Raw genomic sequence first — 22,295 nt, forward strand, 5'->3', positions numbered from 1 at the left:
CAGAGTGCAGCGCTGGATGCTCTTATGCTGACTTTTTGTGTATGAAAATGTGTTTTTCAGGTCGAGGAGATAAATGGTTAGTTTATTTTCAAAGTTGTAGTTTCACCTGATCCAGGATAAGCACTGTTCCATACACAGTATTTACATTAAACACTATGTGAGCCAGAAAACTCATTTAAGACAAACCACTCCAATAATGACAGTATTCACCTATATGTGATCTGGTTGGGGAAACTGAAGATATCTCCCACGACCCGAGCGTTGGCGACCTCTGGCGGTTTTCCACAGCTCACAGGCTCGCATCGTATCCTGGGTTCCCCCCATCTGCCGTCTCTTCCACAGTTGAGGTAAGCATACCCCTTTAGCTGGTAGCCAGGCCGACACCTGTATATAGCCGTTTCTGGGAAGCTGGCACTGCCACCCTGCAAGACAGCATTAGGAACTGTAGGCGGGGCGGCGGTGCACCTTCCCCGGCTACACACAGGCACCCCAGGGCTCCACACTCCTCCTTTTTCGCACACAGCTTGAGAGGGACCCAGCAGCTTGTAGCCGTCGTCACACTGGAAGTGCACTCGGTCTCCGCAGGCTCGATCGTGGCCGAGAACCACTCCGAACTTAACCACAGGAAGGGTGCAAATGCAGGGCTGGCACTGAGGCACGGGGCCCACCCAGAGGCCCTGAGCGGAGCACCGCAGGATGGGATCGCCAACGACCTCGTAGCCATCGAAGCACACGTACTCCACAATGTCGTCGTAGTTGAAGCTGGAGCCGTTCACGTAGCCGTGACTGATGTCCTCAGGAGGATCGCAACTAATGATGTCACAACGGGGTGCCAGTTTGTCCCAAAGTCCATCTGACTGACAGACACGTGTAGAATCTCCGTTAAGCGTGTATCCTTCATCACATTCATACTTTATCTTGCTGCTGTAGCCAAACTCTGACCCCAACATGCGACCATTCAGTATTGGGGAGGGCTTCTCGCAGCGGGCTGGTACACAGGCAGCAGCCTTGTGGCTCCAGGTACCGTCAGCCTGGCAGATGCTTGGAGACTTTCCATTTAAGATGAACCCAGGCTGACAGCTCAGTTCTATTTTGTTATTATAGGTGAACTCTGTGCCTTTAAATGTGATATCACCGGGGATTTTAGGAGGACCACAGGACACGGGCTCACACTGTGGCTTCAGCCCAGTCCACTTTCCGTCTGCCTGGCAGGCAATAGTACTGCTGCCCTTCAGGACAAACCCAGGATTACACTGAAAGTGTAATACCTCAGGATGAACAAAATCACCTCCCTGTGTTGTGCCATTATCCACAGCCCCTGGATCACCACAAGAAACAGGTTGACAAACTGGGGCATCAGTGGTCCACACTCGACCTGACACACACTGCCTCACAGGCTCCCCCTTCAGCTCATATCCTTCATCACACGTATATGTGAGCGTAGTCCCGAGGGAGCCATGAGTCACATTCATCCAGCCGTGATCTGGACTACGCGGTATTTGGCACTCCGCTGGCACACACGATGGGGCTGTCCCATTCCAGCCCCCGTCCTCCTGGCACACCAGCCTGACCTGGCTTGTGAGGTCATAGCCATGGTGGCAACGGTACTCAATCAGTGTCCCATGAAGAAAGTTCAAGTCCAGTCTTCCAGTGTCTTTAGAGGTAAATCTCCCTCCCAGCTCTGTCACTCTAACATACTCCCCAAAGTCAATGTGAGGAGGCAGCCCGCAGTCCGAGGGCACGCAGACAGGAACAGAGCTCGACCAGCCGAACTCCTCACAGGTTAGATGGTCCTGACCCACGAGTTGGAAGCCAGGAAAACAGCTGTAGAAAATAGTCACACCATAACTGTGGTCCTGGCCTTCCACAAAGCCGTTTTCAACTGGCTGAGGTGGTGTGCAGGATATCTGCACACAAGCTGGTGGCTCGATGTCCCACTCCCCACTGGCCAGGCACCTAACAGTCTTTGTGCCTTGGAGGCGGTAACCACGGTTGCAGGAGTAGGTCGCACTGTGATCAAACTGAAGTTTTGTGTAGACAACTTTTCCATTGGTTATCTGTTTAGGAACTGAGCATTCAATTGGGCGGCAAGAAGGCACCCCACCAATCCAGAGTCCCTTCTCTCCACAGAGGATGGTGGAGTTACCTACTAAGTTATATCCAGTCTTACAACTATACAGTGCTTTGCTGAGGTACATCAGTCCCTGGACATCAACAATACCATCTGAAATCTCTACAGGCTGAGGACATTCAACCGGGATGCATTCTGGGTAAGGACTGCTCCACTGCCCGTTGGCTAGACAGGACACAGAGCCTTCTTTCCTTAAAGTAAAGCCATCTATGCACGTGTAGGTCACCATAGAGCTGAATGGGAACAGGTGAGAAGACCTGGAAGGGCCACCAAACGGCACCGCCGGCGGCGGACCACAAAACACCTGCTTACACACCGGAAAGGTGTCATTCCACTCCTGTGACGGAGTGCAGCGGAGGAACCGAGCCCCCTCGAGGACGTAGCCATCCTCACAGGATAACTCCACTGTTCCTGATTCAGAGTCCAGGCCCCTTAGAACCAGGTGGTTCTCCTCCAGTGGTGGCTCTGGACACTGGACGGGCGAGCAACGCGGAGGCCTCGTCTTATCCCACCTTCCAAACTTCAAACAGGTCCAGGTAGCATCCCCGACCAGCTCGTAACCCTCATCGCAGACATACACCACTTTACGGCCCACCTGGAAGTCAGAGCCTTTGTATTGCCCATGGACGATGTTAGGAGGAGGGTCACAGGTCAGAAGGACACAGGTTGGGGGGTCTTGGTTGGACCACTGACGGTTGGCTTGGCAAACTCGCTCCGGCCGTCCAATCAGTCTGTAGCCTGCGTTACAGGCGTACGTCACCTTGCTGTTGTAAGTGAGCCGACCTTTGACCTACAGTGGAACAAAAATGGGACATATCATGTGCTTTGTTTTTATGTTTATAAGAGGACTCTTTAAGTGCATTCAGTTTTCATGGCTTACCTGGGGGTATCCGTTCTTGAGGGATGGGGGTTGCGAGCAGGACACAGGTACACAGGTAGGCAGAGCTCCTCCCCACTCTCCATTTCCCTTGCAGGTCCTTCTCTTCTCCCCTCGAATCAAGAAGCCTTTGAAGCAGCTGTATGCCACCACGGCTCCAAAACTGTAATTTGTCCCAATCACATAGCCCTGATCAATGCTCTCAGGCTTGGAGCACCTCACCGGCACACAGCCAATATCATAGGGCGAGGGCTCCCACTCTCCTCCCATCAGGCATCTGAGTGTGGCTGTAGTGTTGAGCATGAAGCCCTCTTCACATTTATAACTCACTTCGGTGTTGCTGGCGTATTTTGGTTTGTTGACCGAATCTAAAATCGCATGTGGTAGTTCAGGTGGGCGGAGGCAGAAGTTTGCAATGCAGCGAGGCGCCTCCATGCCATCGGGTGGCACCCACACGCCCTGAGCATTACAAACCATCTTGGAGTTGTTGCTGGCTGTGTATCCGTCAGTGCAGTAGTAGTTAGCGGTGTCTCCGAAAAGCTTGTGAGTCTCATAGGGTTCAGCATGGTCGATGGCAGGCGGGGGGCCGCAGGAGCGGGGGACGCACTGAGCCGTGCTTTCACTCCATTGGCCAGTTGATAGACATTCTCTGGTCTCTGGGCCAATCAGAGTGTATCTGCACAGGAAGGAGAGCAAAAGCAATGAGCAAAAAAACCCCAAATCATCATAATTTAGAAAAAGCATGCAAAGGTATGTCAAAGAAACTGCAAAATGCTTGGTTTGGTTTGTCTATCCCTGAACCGGATTGCTCCAATGGATCAAATCTGGATCAGGGAATCTTTTTTGTAGTATTTTGAATCATATCATCAGAAATATATATCGAATAGAAATAAATAAAAAAAGAGACGTCATCTTATTGTTCTCAAGGAAATTTCAGTTTCTCTGGATCCTGTTTATGCATGCTGTGGCGGCGCTTTTCAGCCTCGATGGACTGCTCATTTCTCATCCTCATGCACAGTTGATGTTACATTTTCATTAAATGCATGAATTCTTTGTTTTAGCTGTGCTTAAAAGCCACCATGCCATAGACGGTAAAGATCATGCAGAGGAATAAACAGGTGTTCAGTATTTAGATTTAACATATTTTAAAAACAAATTAACTGAGTAGATTTCAACCACATTTACCCTTCTTTGCAGACATAGTGCACCTTGTTTCCCAGCTCAAAGTTCTCTCCCACAGTCACAGCGTTTTCCAGTTCCGGGGGCTCGCTGCACAGGACTCTCACACAGCGGGGGAAAGGCCTGCTCCACTCCCCTGTCGCCTCACAAATTACTTCCATGGAGCCCTGTGGTCTTTGTATCGACATACAACTCAGTTTAGACTCCTCTCTACATCATTTACAGTCACCTGGTATACACACCCAATTCCGAAAAAATGTAACTAAAGGCAGAATGCACAATAGATAATCTCGTAAATCTCATTTTGCAATTATTTAGGTTAATCAACCACAGGCCAGTAACATGATTGGGAATTACGAGCATCTTAGAGAGGCAGAGTTTCTCAGAAATTGTCAAGAAATCACTGACTGTGCAGCTTACTGTGCCATCAACAAATGCAAGTTAAAGCAAAGAAGCAGCCACACGTAAACTGAAAGTGGAAAACTGTTCGGTCATCAGAAGAATGAAAATTTAAAATGATTTTGGAAAACATGGACGCTGCGTTATCCAGACTAAAGAGTGGAGGAACCTTCCAGCTCATTACCAGCACTCAGTTTAAAAGCCTGCATCTCAGATGCTACTGGAGTCCATTAATACCTCTGGAATTGGCATGTTGCACATCTAGGAAGGAAGCATCAATGCTGAAAGTATTCTTTTTTAGTTTTTATTTACATCTTAAACAGCATTCCTGTTTAGGAATTGGGGTTGTACAACAAATTAAAGCTATATAAAGTATAGCATGTAAATTAATCAGAACGTTTTTTTGTTTTTTTTTTGTTTGTAATTTGTATAGTATTTTTTTCCTTTCTTATTTTCTTTTCTAAATGTACTTGTATATTGTTCACATGTTGAAATAAATGACCAATCAATCAATCAATCAATCAATCAATCAATCAATCAATCAAGTATAATAAAAGTTACATTTATTCAGTGAAAAACTAATAGTACTAATGGTAATTTATCCATACCTGTATCCCTCATTGCAGGTGTAGGTGACAGTGGACAGGTACGTGTTGGTGTTTAGTGTGTAGTCTGCATTTTCCACAGTCGGTGGACCACCGCAGGTCACTGGATGGCAGGTAGGTGGCATCCCGGTCCACCTCAGACTAGAGAGACATTGGAACTCATAGGGGACCTGAGGCTGGAAGCCCTTCTTACAGCTTAGGTAGAGACAAAACAGAGTCAGACACATGTTAACAAAAATCTTTCACATGTCACATGACACCCGAGGTATTGGAGAGGGTGAAGATGATACCTGAAAGTCACCTTGCTTCCATAGGTGAAGTTGTTTCCCGTCATGATGGAGTTCTCTGGAACAGTTGGTGCTGGGCAGGAGAGGGCTGGAGCGTAACATTAACGAGATGATTAGTAACCGCTAATTTTTTAAACCTATCACACTCAATTACAACTAAATGCAAGTGCAGCCCACTGATGTGAGGAGCAAATATGCGCACATATTTCTGCACTGAGAATCAAGTTAACAGACGTCTCTGAATCCATCCACTTAAACAAATTAATGTCAGTTGGGCATCTGGGGCTTATTGTGCCCCCATGATGCTCATACTTTTAACTGCTATTGATGAAATTGGGTTACCCTAAAAAAAGAGACGAACAGGACGGATGTGGAACTGAAAAGCAGACAGATACATTTCTCTTATTTCTGCGTGAAACTGAAGATTCACTTTTACAGTCCTCAAGTTGCTGTTATGTGAAAAACTTGGAGATGGTAAGTAAAGTAAAGAACCTCACTGATGGCAAGATAATGTCTAGTTTAATAACCGCACTCTGAAACAATACAAGCAGAGATGCTGTTTGACTACAGTAAGTGTTGCTGTGACAGACTGCTGCTGAACCAAATCCATAATAACAATGGTAGCTCCAAAGATGCACCTCACACAGTGATGCTGATGTGCAGAAGATCTCAGAGCAATAATATTATATTGAGCCATGAGTGCGTTTTTAATGTTCATTAAATATTTATTCAACTGTTTTTTTCTCCCACTTGTTGCACACAAATGTGGCTTTTGCACATCTGATCGTTTCACTTTCAGTCCGACACTCAGCAGCTACAGTAACATGAATCTGCAGACGCCGAGTAATTCAGTTCCTCTTCCTCTGTGATGAAGAATGTGGCTTAGTGCCAAGATGCACGTGGTTACATAGTCAGACGTCTCAGCCTGCTGCACATCGGAGAACAAAAAGGACAGCTGCGTATGGAACTGCTCCTTTACAACACCGGCCATTAGACAAAACATTTTTTGTGCTGTATATTTGCTTGTGTATATGTGTATGAATACACAACATACATGTCTGAATGTTTTCCTGAAGTGTAATAGTCATTTGCATGATAATAGCCGACAGCAGTGGACCTCGAATGTGTTTTATTATCCGAGAGGAGCATGCTTTCATTAGAAGCCTCTTCTTTGAAGCCATTAAAGCTGTTTAATGGATGCAGTATTTTCACTATGTAATATATAACTGAAAAAATGTGAGTAAATGCTGATTTATGTGTTTTGCTATGTGATATCATATTCTATAGTATGTAGTTATCTCATTGTAAAGAGTGAAGCTTGTGGTTACATGCCTCTTCCAACCAAACAAGCTGCAGATTAAATCCATGCAGCAAAAAATTCAAGTGCCAATCTTTTATTACAAGGAAATCATCCAAAACTTTAGAAAGAAGCTGCAAAACTGTGAAGGTCAAACTGAGCAACCTGAGCAGCTGCAGAGTAAGCATCCAAAAAGCTCCATAAAATATTCATAGTTTTCCATCAGCTTAATCGGAACTGTGAAAAACAAATGCCGAGTCCACTACATCAGACGCAACTGAAATAAATCACACCATCCATTTGATCGCAATAGCATTATGTGACTCCAGCTCTCACCTCTGCAGTATGGGACAGCATCATCCCAATCTCCTGTTTCCAGGCACTGGAGCTGAGATGAGCCAATCAGCTCATAGCCGTTGTCACAGCTGAACACAACCTCGCTGCCCATCAGAAAGTTGCTCCCGTATCGGCGACCGAAGTCAGGAGTCCCAGGGTTCTCGCACTTTACTGGCTCTGAACGCACACACGAACAGCTGGGTTTATGAAAGAATGGAGGAAAACAGCTGCTTTTGTCACCTGACTACGTTGTCATATCACCTGTGCAGTTTTTGCCATCTCCAGTGTATGGGTGGATACAGGCGCAGGTGTAGGAGCCTTCTGTGTTCTGACAGCTGGCGTGATCATCACAGTCAGAGCCCAGAGCACACTCATCCACATCTGCACACACATATGATTAAAAACACACACAAAAAAGGACAAATGGGTTATCTGTTAAGTTGTCAACAGAAACGGGATTTTTTATTTAAAGTGTTTGTAAAACGTTTGAGCTGTTTGTGTACCCAAACATGCCGGCGGAGTTCCTCCCCACTTGCCGCTGTTGGTGCAATGCACTTTGGTGTCCCCCAGCAGGTAAAAGCCAGCATTGCACTCATAGACCACGGAGCTGCCGGCATGGAAGTCTGTTCCCTGGAAGAAGCCATTTTCCAGTGGATGAGGAGGTCCACAGGACACACCTGTAAGACATGTGGTAACACTTTATAACACAGCCAACAGCCAAGGGTGTAAACTCCCATAAGATGTAAAAAGAAAAGATGAATCCACTCAGTAAAGTACAGTGTATTTATGATGTAAGATGGGGAAATGTTTTTGTTTTTTTTGCTAAATTACCATAAAATTACAGTATACAGTATAATTTGTGTCTCCTTACATGTAAAATACCTGGAATTATTCAATATTTAAAATACCTCACACACTACTATAATTATTTGTGTATTTTCAACCTACCTTCAAATATTTGTAGGTAAATATAATTACACTGTAATTTTAAATAGAATACAATGAAACTGCATCTAGTTATTGGGGAATTATGCCCTTAATCACGGGCCATGTTATAAAGTGTTACCAGAGACAACGAGCAGTGTCAGAGGATGTGACTGTTACAGCCACACAACATATTTTTACAACACACTGCTTGATGGAAAATCTGTCTGAAGGTAGAACCATTTATTCATTTTATGAGGATATATTTGCTGTTTTTACCTTCAGATAGGTTCTGATTTTTCATCCAGTAAAAAAACAAACAAAACTTTTGTGTTGTTTCCTTAGTTTTGAGTGGAAGATGTTTCAAGCTGCAGTGGTTTATACTTTGGCTAAAAGGTGGAAAGTCCCATCTTGATCTTTAGAGGAGCCAAAAAAACCTTTGATGTTTTGTCGGGAGGGACAGCTAGCACAAAAATCTGCCAAATCAAGCATTTGGAGCTTCCTGCTGTGGCGATCACATTTATTCACATTTATTCTGATATCAACAACAAAGCGCTTGGTTTGTGACTGTATCTGCATGAATGTGCCCTAAAAAATAACTTTACGGTCTTGCTACACTGTGGAGGTGTCTCCAGGAGAATATTTTGGCATGATAACACACAAGCTTAAAACAAAACCACTTGATCTCCTGCAGCTTTTATAAAGACAAAAGACTGAATCTGAATTATGTTTCAATTCAAAACTTGACATAACAAAGGAAATCAATTAAAACAGGTGTAAAACCATGGAAACACATGACTGAGCACTGCCTGTCTTTGTCTTACGTTCACAGCTGGGCAGGTTGTGACTCCACTCTGCTTTATTTTGGCACTGCAGCACAGGCTCCCCCACCAGGTAGAAACCGGGATCACAAGACAGCTGCACCTGTGCGCCGGGACGCACATCCACAGTGGAGACGTGGAGGTGGGGCACAGTGTTCTCCAGCTTGGGGCAGTCTGGAGAAAATGTAAAAAGCTTGAAGGCTAATACCTGCTTGTTCTCCTGCAGCACACGGTTTGTAACTGAGCTCCAGTTTTGAGGTAATACGATTTTGAAACACGTGAAGCTCTCTCACCGGCACAGAAAATGCTGTTGAGGTTTACTTTGACTCGCCCCACCACCCCACTGAGAAAGTCCGGCCAGGCGAGGACGTTCCCTCTGTGGGTCACATGAGAAGCTGGGCAGCTGCTGGCCAGGACCTTAATCTACAGTACAGCCAGAGAAGGTGGAGGTGGATGGATACGATAAATCCTTGGTCAGCCTCTATTAGTGAATATATGTGCTTGTAAATTTACATCAGCTAACGCGGTTTACCTGCTGTGGTGTGAGAACACGATCCCAGATGTTGAGCTGGCTGAGGGAGCCGACGAAGGATTCGACAGGGTTGAAGCCCTCCCCCCTCTGATCCTGGTCCTGACCCAACACCAGCGCACCTCCAGCTACAGACGACAGCGAGCACCGAGGTTAACCACCAGGGTTTTTGTTTATTTACTAAATTAGCTAACGAAAAAGCTAATTATCACTGATGTTGCATATTTAATGACTTCAAAGAACATCTGTCTTGGCCGAGGATAGCACTACACCTGGGATAGTGGTGCCGACTGACAGGCCTTTGCCTCCGTCTGAGGGCTTCCCGTTGATGTAGATTCTCCAATCTCCATCCCAGCTCCTCCAGGACACACCGATGTGGTACCACTGACCGGTGTTCACCGCAGGGCAGTCCGTGATCCGCTCCTTACCGTTCACATACAGCACCCACCTGTGGCAACGCCGGAAAGAAAGAAAAAAATCATGAAGGGAAAGTGATACTTAAAAAACGTCTGCCCCTTAAATCTCGCTGCATCACTGACCCGTTGTAGTCTATTAGAAGGAAAGCGTTATCACTGCCTTCCACAGCGTAGGACACCGGTGTGCCGTAATTAGTGGTGTCAGATGACCTCATCCAGAAGGTGCAGGTGATTTCGGTCAGCGCTGGCATCACTCCGTCCATCATCACATAACCGTGGATGCCAGACACCTCAAAGTCCAGGTTGAAGGCAGAGGACATCTCTGACAGGACAGAGAAGAAACAGTGATTTCATTTAACTTAAAAATGCAAAAAACCCCATTATTTTAGTTACTGCTGATGTTTCCCAACTACATTTCTTTCTAACTCTCTTATAAAAAGCTCAAAAGTTATCCATAAATATTTTTAAAATATGGTGTTTTATTTGAAATTTTAGAAATCCAAAGAAAGGAAATTTGTTATTAGTCTATTTTTTAAAACACTTTTTAAATATTTTTTTTATTATAGTTGCATGAAATTCTCCATCCATCATCTTCACCACTTGTCCAGACGAAGATGCCAAAGACAAAAGGCTATCCGGGGTTAACCAATGAAGACCCTTTACTCTGAGAGACACAGTCAGGTGTAACTGACAGCTGAAAACATTTCACGTCAATTATATCTTTCCCTGTCCTCCTCCATCTAGAGTTGCCATGGTGATGTGCCATCTGGCCTATAGTACCTGTCTCACACCTGGTTCCGTTGAACCCAGGGAGGCAGCGGCAGGTGTAGGACCCCAGTCCATCTAAGCAGCTGGCCCCATTTACACAGGGGTTCGGATCACACTCATCCACATCCACCTCACACAGCCGGCCTCGGTAGCCCTCCACACACTGACATCTGACACAGAGGAAGAAGACAAGCGTGTACAATAACTTCTTATTTGCAGTCTTTAACAATTCAGCACAATAAGTTACTGCACATGAGGGGACTTTAACTTTGAAATGAGTACTCTTTCCTGTACTGCTTATTTCAAGCAGCAGATCCCATTACTCCTGCTTTCCATCTGGACGTTTATTACCTGAAACTGTTCACAGCATCCAGGCACGAGCCTCCATTCAGGCAGGGAGAGCTGTAACACTCATCAGTGTCGATCTCACAGCTGTCCCCTGAGAATCCAACGGCACAGTTACATGTGTAACCACCGGTCATGTCTTCGCACACGCCGCCGTTCAAACAGGGGGTGGACAGGCACTCGTCGATTTCCAGTTCACAGCGAGATCCTGTTGACATTTGATCACGAAGAGTTATCTGATGTTACACACTACATGTAACTATTATTGTTATGTCAGTCTGTGTGCAACCTGTGAAGCCCGTGGAACAGCTGCAGGCAAACTTGTTGACCTCGTCCACACACGCGCCTTCATTGAGACACGGGTTGGAGTGGCACTCGTTTACCTCCGCCTCACACAAGGAGCCTGAGACACAGCAGGAGAATAAGCACAAACATGAGATACACTAATGTTGCACATAGAGTATATTATATAAATATTACAGTGTATCGATGTCATAGCTCTGTAAAATGTGCAGTCAGAAACTTGCAAGTCAAACCTAAACTTCCAAGGCCTTGAAATAATCACTGACCCTAACCTGACAACCTTTGTTTTGTGCAAACTGAGCTACAAACTCAAAGGTCCCTTTACCTAAAAATCCAGGCTTGCACTGACACTGGAAGTCTCCTATGCCGTCCTTACACAGGCCTCCATTTTGGCAGGGAGCAGAGTTACACTCGTCTATGTCAATCTCACACTTGGCACCTGACCGTGAAATCAGAGGGTGTATCCAGTTCTTGTAATATGTCACATGAGAATCAATCATTATCACTGATCTACTGATGGGTGATCTACCTGTGAACCCGGGCATGCAGGTGCACACATATCCTGCTCCAACCTCCTCACATGTCCCCTTGTTCTGACACGGATGCAGGAAGCACTCATGGAAAACCTGTGAGAAGAGCAGATGAAACAATGATGTCAAGTCCTCTCAAATATGTTAACATTAGATGGTTATCCTAAACTCTGCACTAAATACTCTAAGAAAAAGCATGTGTGCAGTTCTCAAGCAGTGAAAGGTAGATATTAGATTTTAAGGTGCAGTAATAGGAGACAGTCTCTGTTCAGCCAAATACAAAAAGAAGCTAGGAGAAATACTGACTTTTAGACATTAAAGTGTTGCCATTTCTTTCATTTATTGAAGTTTAATGAAAAGCTAACTTCATTCGGTATCAGACACTACGGTCCAGATGTTTCACTGCTGGCTTAAAACAGGAAAGTTGTGGGTTCAAACCCTCCTGAGGTCCCTGCAATTTCATGTTGTTCACACATGTGGATGTAAGAAAGGTAAAGCTTTTAGTTTTTAAGACTAGACAAGCTTTGTCGAATTAAAAATCCTAAAAGGTGTTGAATAATCAGGCCCTATCTTATCTTAATGACCTCATATTACTATATCACCCCAGTAGAGCTCTTCACTCTCAGACTGTGGGCTTACTTGCGGTTTCTAGAGCACTTAAAAATTGAATGGGAGGCAGACAAACGGTTCATTCAACAGGAATCAAGTGCAAATCCATGTTTATACTAACAGGCTTTTGTTTTTTCTACGAGTACATGCAGAATCTGCAGAGCTCCAAATGAATCCTAATTGTTCAGTTACACAAAACTAGAACAAGGAATATCTTTGCAAATGAGAAAAATCAGTGTTTGCCTGATGATTGGTTAAGAAGAGGTTGAGCGTGCAAAGCAATTACTGAGCGACTGCACAGCTCACCTGGTGTTAGGCAGCCTGTCTCCTGTCAATCGACAATCAGACACACTGCAAATGCTCACAGGCAGTTTGGCAAAGGTTTGCAAATAACCGCTGCCTAATTTATAAACACACAGATTGCCAACACAGTGTAATTACTCTGAGGCAATCTGCGCTGATGATAATCACACATCTGCATCTCTTTGCACTGGACTCGACTCCAATCTCTGCTGAGTGTTTGTATGCTGGTTATATTTCTTTATAAAGCGCCTGTCTCCTTTTACAGTTAAATCACCATCCTGCTCCAACTACATCACTTCTCCTGAGTTGCTGTTTTAAATCTATGAGGCTCTGCCTGGACTCTGAATGGAAGTAAGATCATGTGACTTTCAGTTTAAAGTGAGTCTTTGTGAACGTAGATAGCAACAGAACTGAAACAGAACTGCAACAGAATTGCGATTTTTGATTATTTATTACAGTGAATCACTGAATTATAACAAATAAATTGTGTTTACCTGCTAACTTGACCTTTCCAACACTAATATATAACAGACTCAAAGTTGCTTTGAAGACAACCCCTGACTGCAATGATCGTAGACCTGGTCCTCGTCTTTAAAGCCAATGAGATTGCAAGTTGCCTTTAAATTTACACACGGTAGCAATCATTTTGTTCACACCACATTCTGCAGTCACTGTGGGACCGCCTGGTATTCAGGGCTTTTTTAATGGTAAAGTGTGGGACTTTGAGAAAAGACAAAGGCAAACCTGACTGCTGGATTGGTATTCATCAATGACCTCCACCTCGGGAGCTGCAGTGACGCTCTCCTCCTTTGGAAGAAAGCTGGAGCCAAAGCCTGACCATGACACCCAGAGAAAACACAGACAGTGTAAGCAAAGACAAGTTAGAAAAACACAGCGAGGATCTTTCCCTTTGCTACCAGACTGGCAGACGTTTGACATCCAGCTGAACAAAAACTATTCTTATTCAACTCTGGCAGCGTGTCCAAACCTCTGTTCATTCCCACCCTTCAGACACAGTGTTTTTCATTTCCATTCTGCCGCCGAGCAATAAAAGCCAAATTATTTCCATTTCCCCTGATCTTGTGCAGTAATCGTGTTTCAAGTTGGACCGAGCTGTCACACCACAAATCAGACAGCACACAACTGCAGCGGTGGCAGCACGGTCTTACACAGACGCGCAGCAGTTTCTTGTATTTTTACTCTCTGCTGACTTCACTTGGCATGTTCTCCAGATGTCTAACATAAATTAATTCACATGCCAACTCAGAAAAGCAGAAATGACACTGACATATAAATCTGACGTGTGAACAGAGGCAGCATACGGCTGCCAACATCAGACTTACATCAAAACTGGATCTAAGAGTGAGACAAACTGGGCAGCAAATTTAATTAACACATTAACAATAAACTTCATCCCTTTGACAAGCTTGTGTCGGGACCTGATTTATCCAAAAGTCACATTAACGAGTCGTGAACGGGTGTTTTAAAAGTCACATTAATGTTGTGAACTAATGCTAATGAAATTCACAACCTTCTATCCAACCTCAATGTTTTTATCAGGTCCCAAAATAAAACATCAAATCAGGACTGGAGTGTTTGTATCAGAGTGTTGCTTGAATATTTCATCCAGACAAGACTAGCAGTTGTGCACACTTACTGGAACAGTGCTGTATGGTGGTGGCCCCTGTAATTGTGGTGGTCCCATAGAAGGGACAGGAGAGGCAGTAAGAGCGGCCATGTTCAGGCTGGTAGTAATCTCTGGGACAGGGGTAACAGGGAACCAGACCGGTGCGGGAGAAATGACCTGCTGAACAGGGGACTGTCCAAGAGAGTCCATAAATCGAAAGAGGGGCGCAGGAAAAAATAGAAAAAGAAACATTCGAGGATTAGAGGAGCAGGTGAAGTGGCAGGATCACCCAAAAACATTTGAAACAAGCAGCATTTGCTGGTTGGAAAACACCTAACAGCTCCAAGTCTGAAAGGTTGTAGATTATTCATGTATTTTAACTTGGAAACCTGGGAACAAAACTTTTGAGTTTCTAGATTATTCCATCCAACTTTAAAGGGCAACTATCTAATTTTTCCAAGTAGGAATTAACCTTTTTGATATAGTGGGACATCAGTGCCAAATTCCAACAAATATGTTTTTGATTAGAAGCTGGGAAAATATTGGTTTTCTTCTCAGGAATAATTAGGTCTCGCCAGAGTGGAAATAAATTAAGTTAGCAGGACATTAGTGTTGTGTACTTTATGCCTGTCAAACTATATCACCTCCACACTCTGTCTCGTCCACGGCTCCTCTGGTGACAGTGGAAGTCTCATCGGGACAGACCTCACACTTTCTGGCTCCAAAAGAAGGCTGGAAGTGACCCAGGGGGCATGACTCACAAATCTCCAACCCATTTCGAGAGTGACTACCGGGCTTACACTGCCCTGAAAATATATGCATATCACCACGTCACCAGCCAAATGAAACAGAAAAAAAATCCCATATATGAAAAATAACATTTAAATCTGAGCACAAAAAGACAGACGTCTTTCTGTTCATGTGCATGTTTTGTACCTTTGCACTCAGCGATGCTGCGGGAGTGCAGGTAGGCTGTGGAGGTTCCTTCAGGACAGGACTTACACTCCAGCTGACCCTCCTGGTCCTGGTAGGAACCCAGCCAGCAACTCTCACACTCATTATATTCAAGAGAAAAGTAGGTTCCCACTGGACATTGGACTGAAAGGGCATTCACAGTTAGAGGCTAGGAAAAGCAATACCGCAATGTGCTTTCATACTGTTATGAAGGGAACCATGAGGTTAGGTGGGTGCACCTTCCTATACTCACCACACATCCTGCCTTTGAGGACTGAGCCCGGCCTGCAGAAGAGAGACGCCCTCTTGCTCTCCAGTGATTTGGGATCTGCTATAATCATCTCTGAAGACAAGTGGAAATTGGACAGCGGCTGCTTGGACAGTGTTCTCTTCAGTCTATTGGTAAGTTGCTCCAGCATCCGCAGGAGCCTCTTCTGATTGGCCACTTCTATTGAGTCGTTCCTCGACAGGGGCAGAGGGATGCTTGCTGGGAGAATGGCCAAAGTTTAAACGACTGAAACATAGGCGTGTCTGAGAGCAAGAAAATGCTGCACTAGAAAGATTGCAGACATGCTAAGCTTCAAGCTTTTTGACCTATTGTACGTTGTTCTTCGAAAATAAATAAACACATGATTCTCGCTCTGTTTTTGCTTGTGGCAACATTATTGTGCAGCCTTTAAAAAGCTTTTGACAGTCAGCAGTAGCAGCGTAGCAACTCAGACATTTGAGATCTCTTAGACATTCTACCTGTGATGTTGAAGTAGATCTGGATCTTGTGGTCTTTAGTCGGGCCTTTGATCTTTCTGTGCCTCTTGGTGCGGTGGTGAAGTTGCATGCTGCCGTCTTGGTTCTGGCTGGGGAGCTGCCGGGTGCTTGTGGCAAAGCCAGATTCAAAGTAGGCATAGTCCTGGGAGCCCTGAGTGCCCCAGTTGTCCCCCCAACCTCCTGGTACTAAAGGGTGTAATACAAGAAGAGAGAAGATGATCGTGAAAATGTTTAATTTAAGACATAAGTGTTATATTCGGGGATTTTTGCCAGGTAATCCTACCAATAGAAAATCCATTCTCATAGTCGTAATTGTACTCCAGACAGTGACCCTGTGACATCACCTCCAGCTTGCAGGTGACATCGTCATTGCCACAAATTTTAGGCAGCTGTAAGACAAACCACAAAATGCAACATGTATTCAAGAGTTGGTTCACAGCTTATCCATGTGTTTGCAGAGATAGAAGTCCTCACCATGCCTCCCAGTTTGCTGTTGAACTCTCCAGTAAATGACTTGACGAGGTCCACGTCGTCACAGCGAGATGCTTTAAAGAGCATCTCGAAGGGCTTAAACCCGTTGTTGGCTATACGGTTCACTGGAGAGGACATAAAGGACACTTCAGTCAGCACTACTATAGTAAAAAAAAAAAGGTTATTTGCACTGGAGAAAACCTGTAGAGAACAGAGCGTGCACCAGTGGTATCAGATGTGACACTGATTAAGTCAAATACACAATAAAAAGGAGGGTCAGAGGTGGAGGGGGGTTGCAAAGAGGCTTGCAGCTGCTGTAGCCAGGTTAAAACAGCTTAAACAGAGCACCCTGTATCTATGTATGACATATATGTATGTAGGTAAGAGGCCTGTATTTTCTTGATGATTTTCATGGTCAAGTTAGTTGTGTTTTATTTATAGAATGTTTTGTTTTGGCGGTGGCACACTGATGTTCTCTACCGTGTAAAGAAGAAAAATTCTTCTTCTGAAACTGAAAATAAACAGTGAGGCATACAGCATATATGTATAAACATATATATATATTCTGCCACACTCACATGAACAGTCTGGTCGGTCTGGAGAGTAGGCTGGCTCCCAGATGCCGTTGTAGGCACAGAAGTAGCTGTGGACAGCATCCTGAGTGAGGCTATAACCGTCTTTACAGTGGAGAGTACAGTTGACTCCTTCCTCCTCTTCAGAACAGATGAACTCTCCATTCACTGGGATGTACGGCTGGTCACACGTTGTCCCTGAGCAAATACACATAACGCACTTCCATAGTTTCCTCAAGTCGGAGCTCAGTGTCTGATTACTAGCATGCATGACTGCACAATGAAACTGAAAAATTCAGGCACTGCAAAAGGACACTGACACTGGTGTTTTGTTTTATTTACTGTGTATTTCATTCTCATCACACAAGATAAAAAAAAAAAAAAGAGAGAAAGGGTTCCTTGGGGTGCAGGTACGTCACTGAGATGCAGGGGTGCTCTTATACCTTGGACAGTTACTGTGAGGTTGCATGTGCGGCTGTTTCCTGCTGCATCAGTAGCGGTGTACTGCACCACAGTCTCTCCTACTGGAAACAGAGAGCCTGGACTGTGGCGACTGGTTACTGTGAGGCGACCGCCTGAAAGACAGACAGAGAGACGATTATTTCATTTCTGCTGACCCTTCCTGGTGATCTTGTTGTGAAAAAGCATAATCATATGGACTGTACAAAGAAGTAGTATTAGGTGGGTTAAAGCTACTAATGTGTGGTCAAGGAGCAAAAATGACATTTTTTTGCATCCTGTGAGTGTGTTTTCAGAAAATGTGCCAGCTACCCAACTATTCATCAGTAAACTATAAACAAATACAAAAATAACATTTCTGTATCTGCATTTTTATGCTTGAATGATTCTCAGGTCAGGGTCAAAATCTGAAATTTTTTGCTACAAGGTCCGGGCTGAAAATTAGTGGAAAGCAGCCATGTTCAAAGATCAAGATTGGTCAAAGAAACATTTAACGTTACAGACTTTTGCACATTACTGCACATTATGAAGAAGTCAATGTAAAATAACAGTTTGATGTGAGGGTTTTACATGGAGCATCTTTTGGGGCTTTTAAACTGATTAAAATCAGAACATAGCGCTGCACGCAAATGTATCCATGATTGAATATTTTTGGTCTAACAGTGTTTTCTATTTTTCCCCTTTACACCTGCTGTTGGGAACTTATTTTTCCAAGTTTAAAAGTCTTCATCTCTAATCCAAAGTTACTCTGGTTTTCCTGCAGAGGGCACTCTAAGCCTTAGTTTATATTCCAGGACTAAATGAGTCACTCCTATGAACCATAGCTGTTATGTTAAACATAGGAATAATGTGTCTGGGCATCGCGTGGCAGCAGAAAAAAAAAGAATCCAGGTCTGGGAATTGAAAAGGAAACTTAAGTCTAGCTGGCTCAAAAAAAAAAAAAAAAAAAAAGAAAGAAAGTGATGGATAGAGCACTGGGAGAGGCTGCTGTGATGAGCGGAGTGTATGAGTGTGTTGGTGTTTAGGCTGACACACAGGTTGTGGACAAAGAACAATGAAACATCTGCACCAAGTGTGAGAGACACAGACGGGATTAAGGAGGAGGGAAAAGTGAGGGATCAACCTTTCGTTTTACTCTGATCCATCTCCTTTATTAACAGTAGCACCGCCGTTCCAACAGGGCTGACACATGTCTGGCCTGCTGGAGTCTCCCCTTATATTTAGCCTAAGTGTGTGTGTGTGTTTGTATGTGCGTGTCTCCAGAGTCATGACTATATATAGAGCTGGCATCAGGGTGTGGGCCTGGAAAAACAAAACACTGACGTCGAAGCAGCCCCAGGCTGACGTCGTGTGGACCTGAAGCAGCCGCAGTAGCCTGTTATTACAGTGTGTGTGTGTGTGTGTGTGTGTGTGTGTGTGTGTGTGTGTGTGTGTGTGTGTGTGTGTGTGTGTTTGATGGGGGTGCACCTCTGCAGGCAGGTGGGGAATGATCACTTTCGGGCTTTGGTGAGCGAGATGTTAATTTTGGCGCCTGTGTTTGTGTCTGAATTTGTGAACACACACACTCACACACACACGTAATCACTGTTAGCGTTATTTATGTACAGAGTCGGTGCATTACATGAGCCCGGCTGCGGGCTGGAGCCCGGAGAAGTCTGGTTTGTTGTCTGTCACCACCCCAGCTGTTTGGGTACAGTCGGAGCGCCAGGACAAATTCACCCGGCTCTACGGTATTTAGTCTATCTGGCAAAGCGACCTTCATACAAACTTTTATAGCATTCAGATTTGGTTGTGTATTGAGTCCTGGAGTCGCCAGTTACAGCTTTATTGCCTGTCAAAACACCCTTGAAGAACGTTTCAATGTTGAATTTATTGCTCTGTGGCCCCGTTTTAGCTTTTTAGAAACACGGCTGCAAAAAAAAGTTTGATAAAGAGCAGACTCAACGTGCCTTTTTCATTTCGGCAAGTTATTAAATCACAAATTCACAAAATACATAACATGTTGAAGATGAAGCCCTGCATTCAAATAATTCTGTCCTCTGTAATCATCGCAGTACATGTTTAATTTATCTCATCCTTCACTATATTATTCTGAATTTTAAAAAAAAAAGTTAATCCAAAGTGAAGCCTGAAGATATATTTGCAAATTAAGTCTAAGTCAGGAAATTCTCACATTAACCAGTAAAAAGAAGTACCTGCGTGTACTTTCTACTCACTTCATCTTCCCAGTAAGCCCACTAAGCACCGTCACTGCTACTGTACAAACTATTCTGCCTTCCCTCTCTCTTAGGTTAAGATGTCTGTTTATTTCTGTGGCTCCTGGTTTTTGGTTTTCCACAAAAGGGGATAGAAAACTGACTCCTGAAACCTCATACCCTTTTCTCAAGGTTGCCCTTCCTTAAAAACAGCTTCATGACAGCCACAATTCGACTGAGACCATTTCTGATGAGGCTTCGGTGAACAGTAGATGGATCAACTGAAGGTCCAGATGTGCCTGTCAGGTCCTGGGTCAGGTTTTTACTGAAATTCTTCCTATTTCCTATAGTTCACCTGCTGTGGATAATTTATTTTAGGCCTGACACTTTTCAGTTTCGAGAAAACCCCCCAAAAAGCTCAGATGTTTTTCTTTATAAAATAGCCAAAAATAACAGAACTCCTCTATTAACTAATGTAATTAAGAATCTTTGCCTAGCTATATGCAAACCAATCATGCTTACGTGCATACTTTCCCCCTAAAGAGTCATTCTGAGCCAAGGAAAACCCCACACATCCCAGTATAATATTTACATTTACGTAATTGGGCTCTCTGTCTCTACTTTTTGCACTTGTGTAATGTTCAAGGTCATATTTATGCAAAAACACAGAACATTTTTCTTGCAATCGTATTCCATAATGTTTTCTAGGTTTACATTTACACTGTCTTAGAGAGGAATCGGTTAAGAGCAGCTCCATGAAATGTGAGTGATTAGTCTCGAGTCACCACAGAACCACAATCACCGTACAACTTTGATTTTTTTATGCCAATGAACAACACTTCTAAGAGCTGTCACTTAGGTGAAGTCCTAATACTCTAAATTAAACAGATATTTTTCTAGTGGGTGTACTGCTAGAGCGTCAGCTTCACCTAGACAGTGATTAATGTCTTAACATAACAACTACAATCACTCTGATTAAAAACAACAAAAAACCCACAAACATAATGAACTGACAGTCCAAAGCATTTGACTCGAGTACTGCATTTGCTCGCACAATTATCCAGACTGTGTGAAAAATGGGTGGAATGAGCACGCATTCCCACAGAAGAACTTTTTTCATAGCAATAACACCTGCTTCTCTCCACTGCCTCCATCTGTTTTCGCATTAATGATATTCGCAGACGCTGTAACAGCTTCATCTGTCCGCTAGGCCCGTTCTCTCTCTAAACACAGACGCGCTAATGAGGCGTCCATGCACCCAGTTACAGTTCGTCCTCTATGTCCAGTGTCCTTCACCGTTATTCGCAGAACCTTCTTTTTCCAATCTCCCAGAGGAAAAGATCCTGTTTAGCCATCATCGACTGAGACAGTGGGTGGAGCAGAGTGGAACAGAGCTGCAAAAGAATAAACGGTCTAAAGAAGGAGCGACCAGACATACCTGAGTTGTCGGAAAACTGCGGGACTTCCCAGTCGACCGCCGTCTCTGCGTTCGTGGCCTGGATCGCGGGCGGTGACCTGCACCTGTCGATGACCGGGGGCTCCGTATCTGGAGGCAGACAAAAAGTAAGTGCACAGACAGAGAAAACTTGTTAAAGTCACATTTCTGAACGCCAGTCACTATAAATAGACTAAATCAGGCCGCAAACTCAATAATATTTAGGTACAAAGGCATTTATAGCAAACAAAGAGCTGAACGGATGATAAAGTCAGGAAAAAAAAACGTTGGGGAGCTGAGTGCGACTCTGTCATCTGACTTTCTCGATGCAGCAGCAGCAGAGAGTGTCAGAGGGCACGAGTTGAACACATGTCTCTAATAAAAAACCCACAACTTTCCACCAACATAATAACATATGGAAATGTTCACAGCTACCATGCTTGGGGTTTTTCCCCCGACTGCAGTGATTACTGGGTGGCTGACATGGGACACCCCTGTTATTCACTCTCAACAGCAAACAGTGTTTGGCACCTGCTGGAGCAGAACTTACTGCTAAGTTAGTCAATTAAAATCTCTGAAAGTGCTTCGGTGAAATCACTGAAACAAACTACAGCAATCCAGTAACAAACTGGCGGTAAAGTGTCCCCACTGAGAGGTGACGAGTTTGGACCTTAAAAGACACTCACTGTCTTTACCCTTTTTGCAAACTACGTCCCACTGTATCAGCATATTTATCCACTAATTATCCATCCTTCTTCTTCCACTTATCTCACTCAGAGTCACCTGGGAACTTGAGCCTTTTCCAAATTTATGGAGTCACAACTTAGGGACCCTCTAATGCGTTTACTATCAGGTCATATGTCAGCCCGCCCACTTCATGTTGCCAGTCGTCCATAGTTGCTTGAAGTTGCCAATCATATTCACTTTTTATAGACAACCATTCACACCTACAGCACGACCAGTTTACAATCACCAGTTAAACTAACACGCATGTGTTTGGACTGCAGGAGGAAGCTGGAGTACCCGGAGACAACCCACACGAGCACGGAGCATGCAAACTTTGCTTACTAAAAAAAGGCACTTTTTATCATTTATTTCAGCGGTCCCCAACCTTTTTTGCGCTTTTTATTCATAACACACGTGAAAAGACCCAGGAAA

The 22,295-nt window shown here is 44.3% G+C and overlaps 1 protein-coding gene across 2 annotated transcripts in view; it reads right to left on the reverse strand.

The window, feature by feature from the left end:
* Positions 1 to 22,295, reverse strand: part of svep1 (sushi, von Willebrand factor type A, EGF and pentraxin domain containing 1) — a 108,160-nt gene that overhangs the window by 11,223 nt on the left and 74,642 nt on the right. For both annotated transcript variants that reach the window (XM_084923976.1, XM_084923978.1), the window contains exons 10-38: positions 21,141 to 21,248; positions 17,492 to 17,623; positions 17,055 to 17,246; positions 16,480 to 16,601; positions 16,289 to 16,394; positions 15,988 to 16,191; positions 15,494 to 15,727; positions 15,223 to 15,384; positions 14,931 to 15,092; positions 14,317 to 14,478; positions 13,404 to 13,492; positions 11,747 to 11,843; positions 11,543 to 11,656; positions 11,204 to 11,317; positions 10,921 to 11,122; positions 10,582 to 10,739; positions 9,925 to 10,123; positions 9,658 to 9,833; positions 9,389 to 9,513; positions 9,150 to 9,279; positions 8,860 to 9,030; positions 7,615 to 7,788; positions 7,373 to 7,492; positions 7,112 to 7,288; positions 5,482 to 5,566; positions 5,195 to 5,386; positions 4,194 to 4,361; positions 3,012 to 3,684; positions 211 to 2,921 (exon numbers count right to left, since the gene is read on the reverse strand). In XM_084923976.1, the coding sequence (XP_084780102.1) occupies positions 211 to 2,921; positions 3,012 to 3,684; positions 4,194 to 4,361; positions 5,195 to 5,386; positions 5,482 to 5,566; positions 7,112 to 7,288; positions 7,373 to 7,492; positions 7,615 to 7,788; positions 8,860 to 9,030; positions 9,150 to 9,279; positions 9,389 to 9,513; positions 9,658 to 9,833; positions 9,925 to 10,123; positions 10,582 to 10,739; positions 10,921 to 11,122; positions 11,204 to 11,317; positions 11,543 to 11,656; positions 11,747 to 11,843; positions 13,404 to 13,492; positions 14,317 to 14,478; positions 14,931 to 15,092; positions 15,223 to 15,384; positions 15,494 to 15,727; positions 15,988 to 16,191; positions 16,289 to 16,394; positions 16,480 to 16,601; positions 17,055 to 17,246; positions 17,492 to 17,623; positions 21,141 to 21,248 (7,459 nt within the window). The remainder of the gene's footprint in view (positions 1 to 210; positions 2,922 to 3,011; positions 3,685 to 4,193; positions 4,362 to 5,194; positions 5,387 to 5,481; positions 5,567 to 7,111; positions 7,289 to 7,372; positions 7,493 to 7,614; positions 7,789 to 8,859; positions 9,031 to 9,149; positions 9,280 to 9,388; positions 9,514 to 9,657; positions 9,834 to 9,924; positions 10,124 to 10,581; positions 10,740 to 10,920; positions 11,123 to 11,203; positions 11,318 to 11,542; positions 11,657 to 11,746; positions 11,844 to 13,403; positions 13,493 to 14,316; positions 14,479 to 14,930; positions 15,093 to 15,222; positions 15,385 to 15,493; positions 15,728 to 15,987; positions 16,192 to 16,288; positions 16,395 to 16,479; positions 16,602 to 17,054; positions 17,247 to 17,491; positions 17,624 to 21,140; positions 21,249 to 22,295) is intronic.

This window comes from Perissodus microlepis, chromosome 3, assembly GCF_051167445.1.
Source record: "Perissodus microlepis isolate ML-2025 ecotype Zambia chromosome 3, ASM5116744v1, whole genome shotgun sequence".
Taxonomy (NCBI): Eukaryota; Metazoa; Chordata; class Actinopteri; order Cichliformes; family Cichlidae; genus Perissodus; species Perissodus microlepis.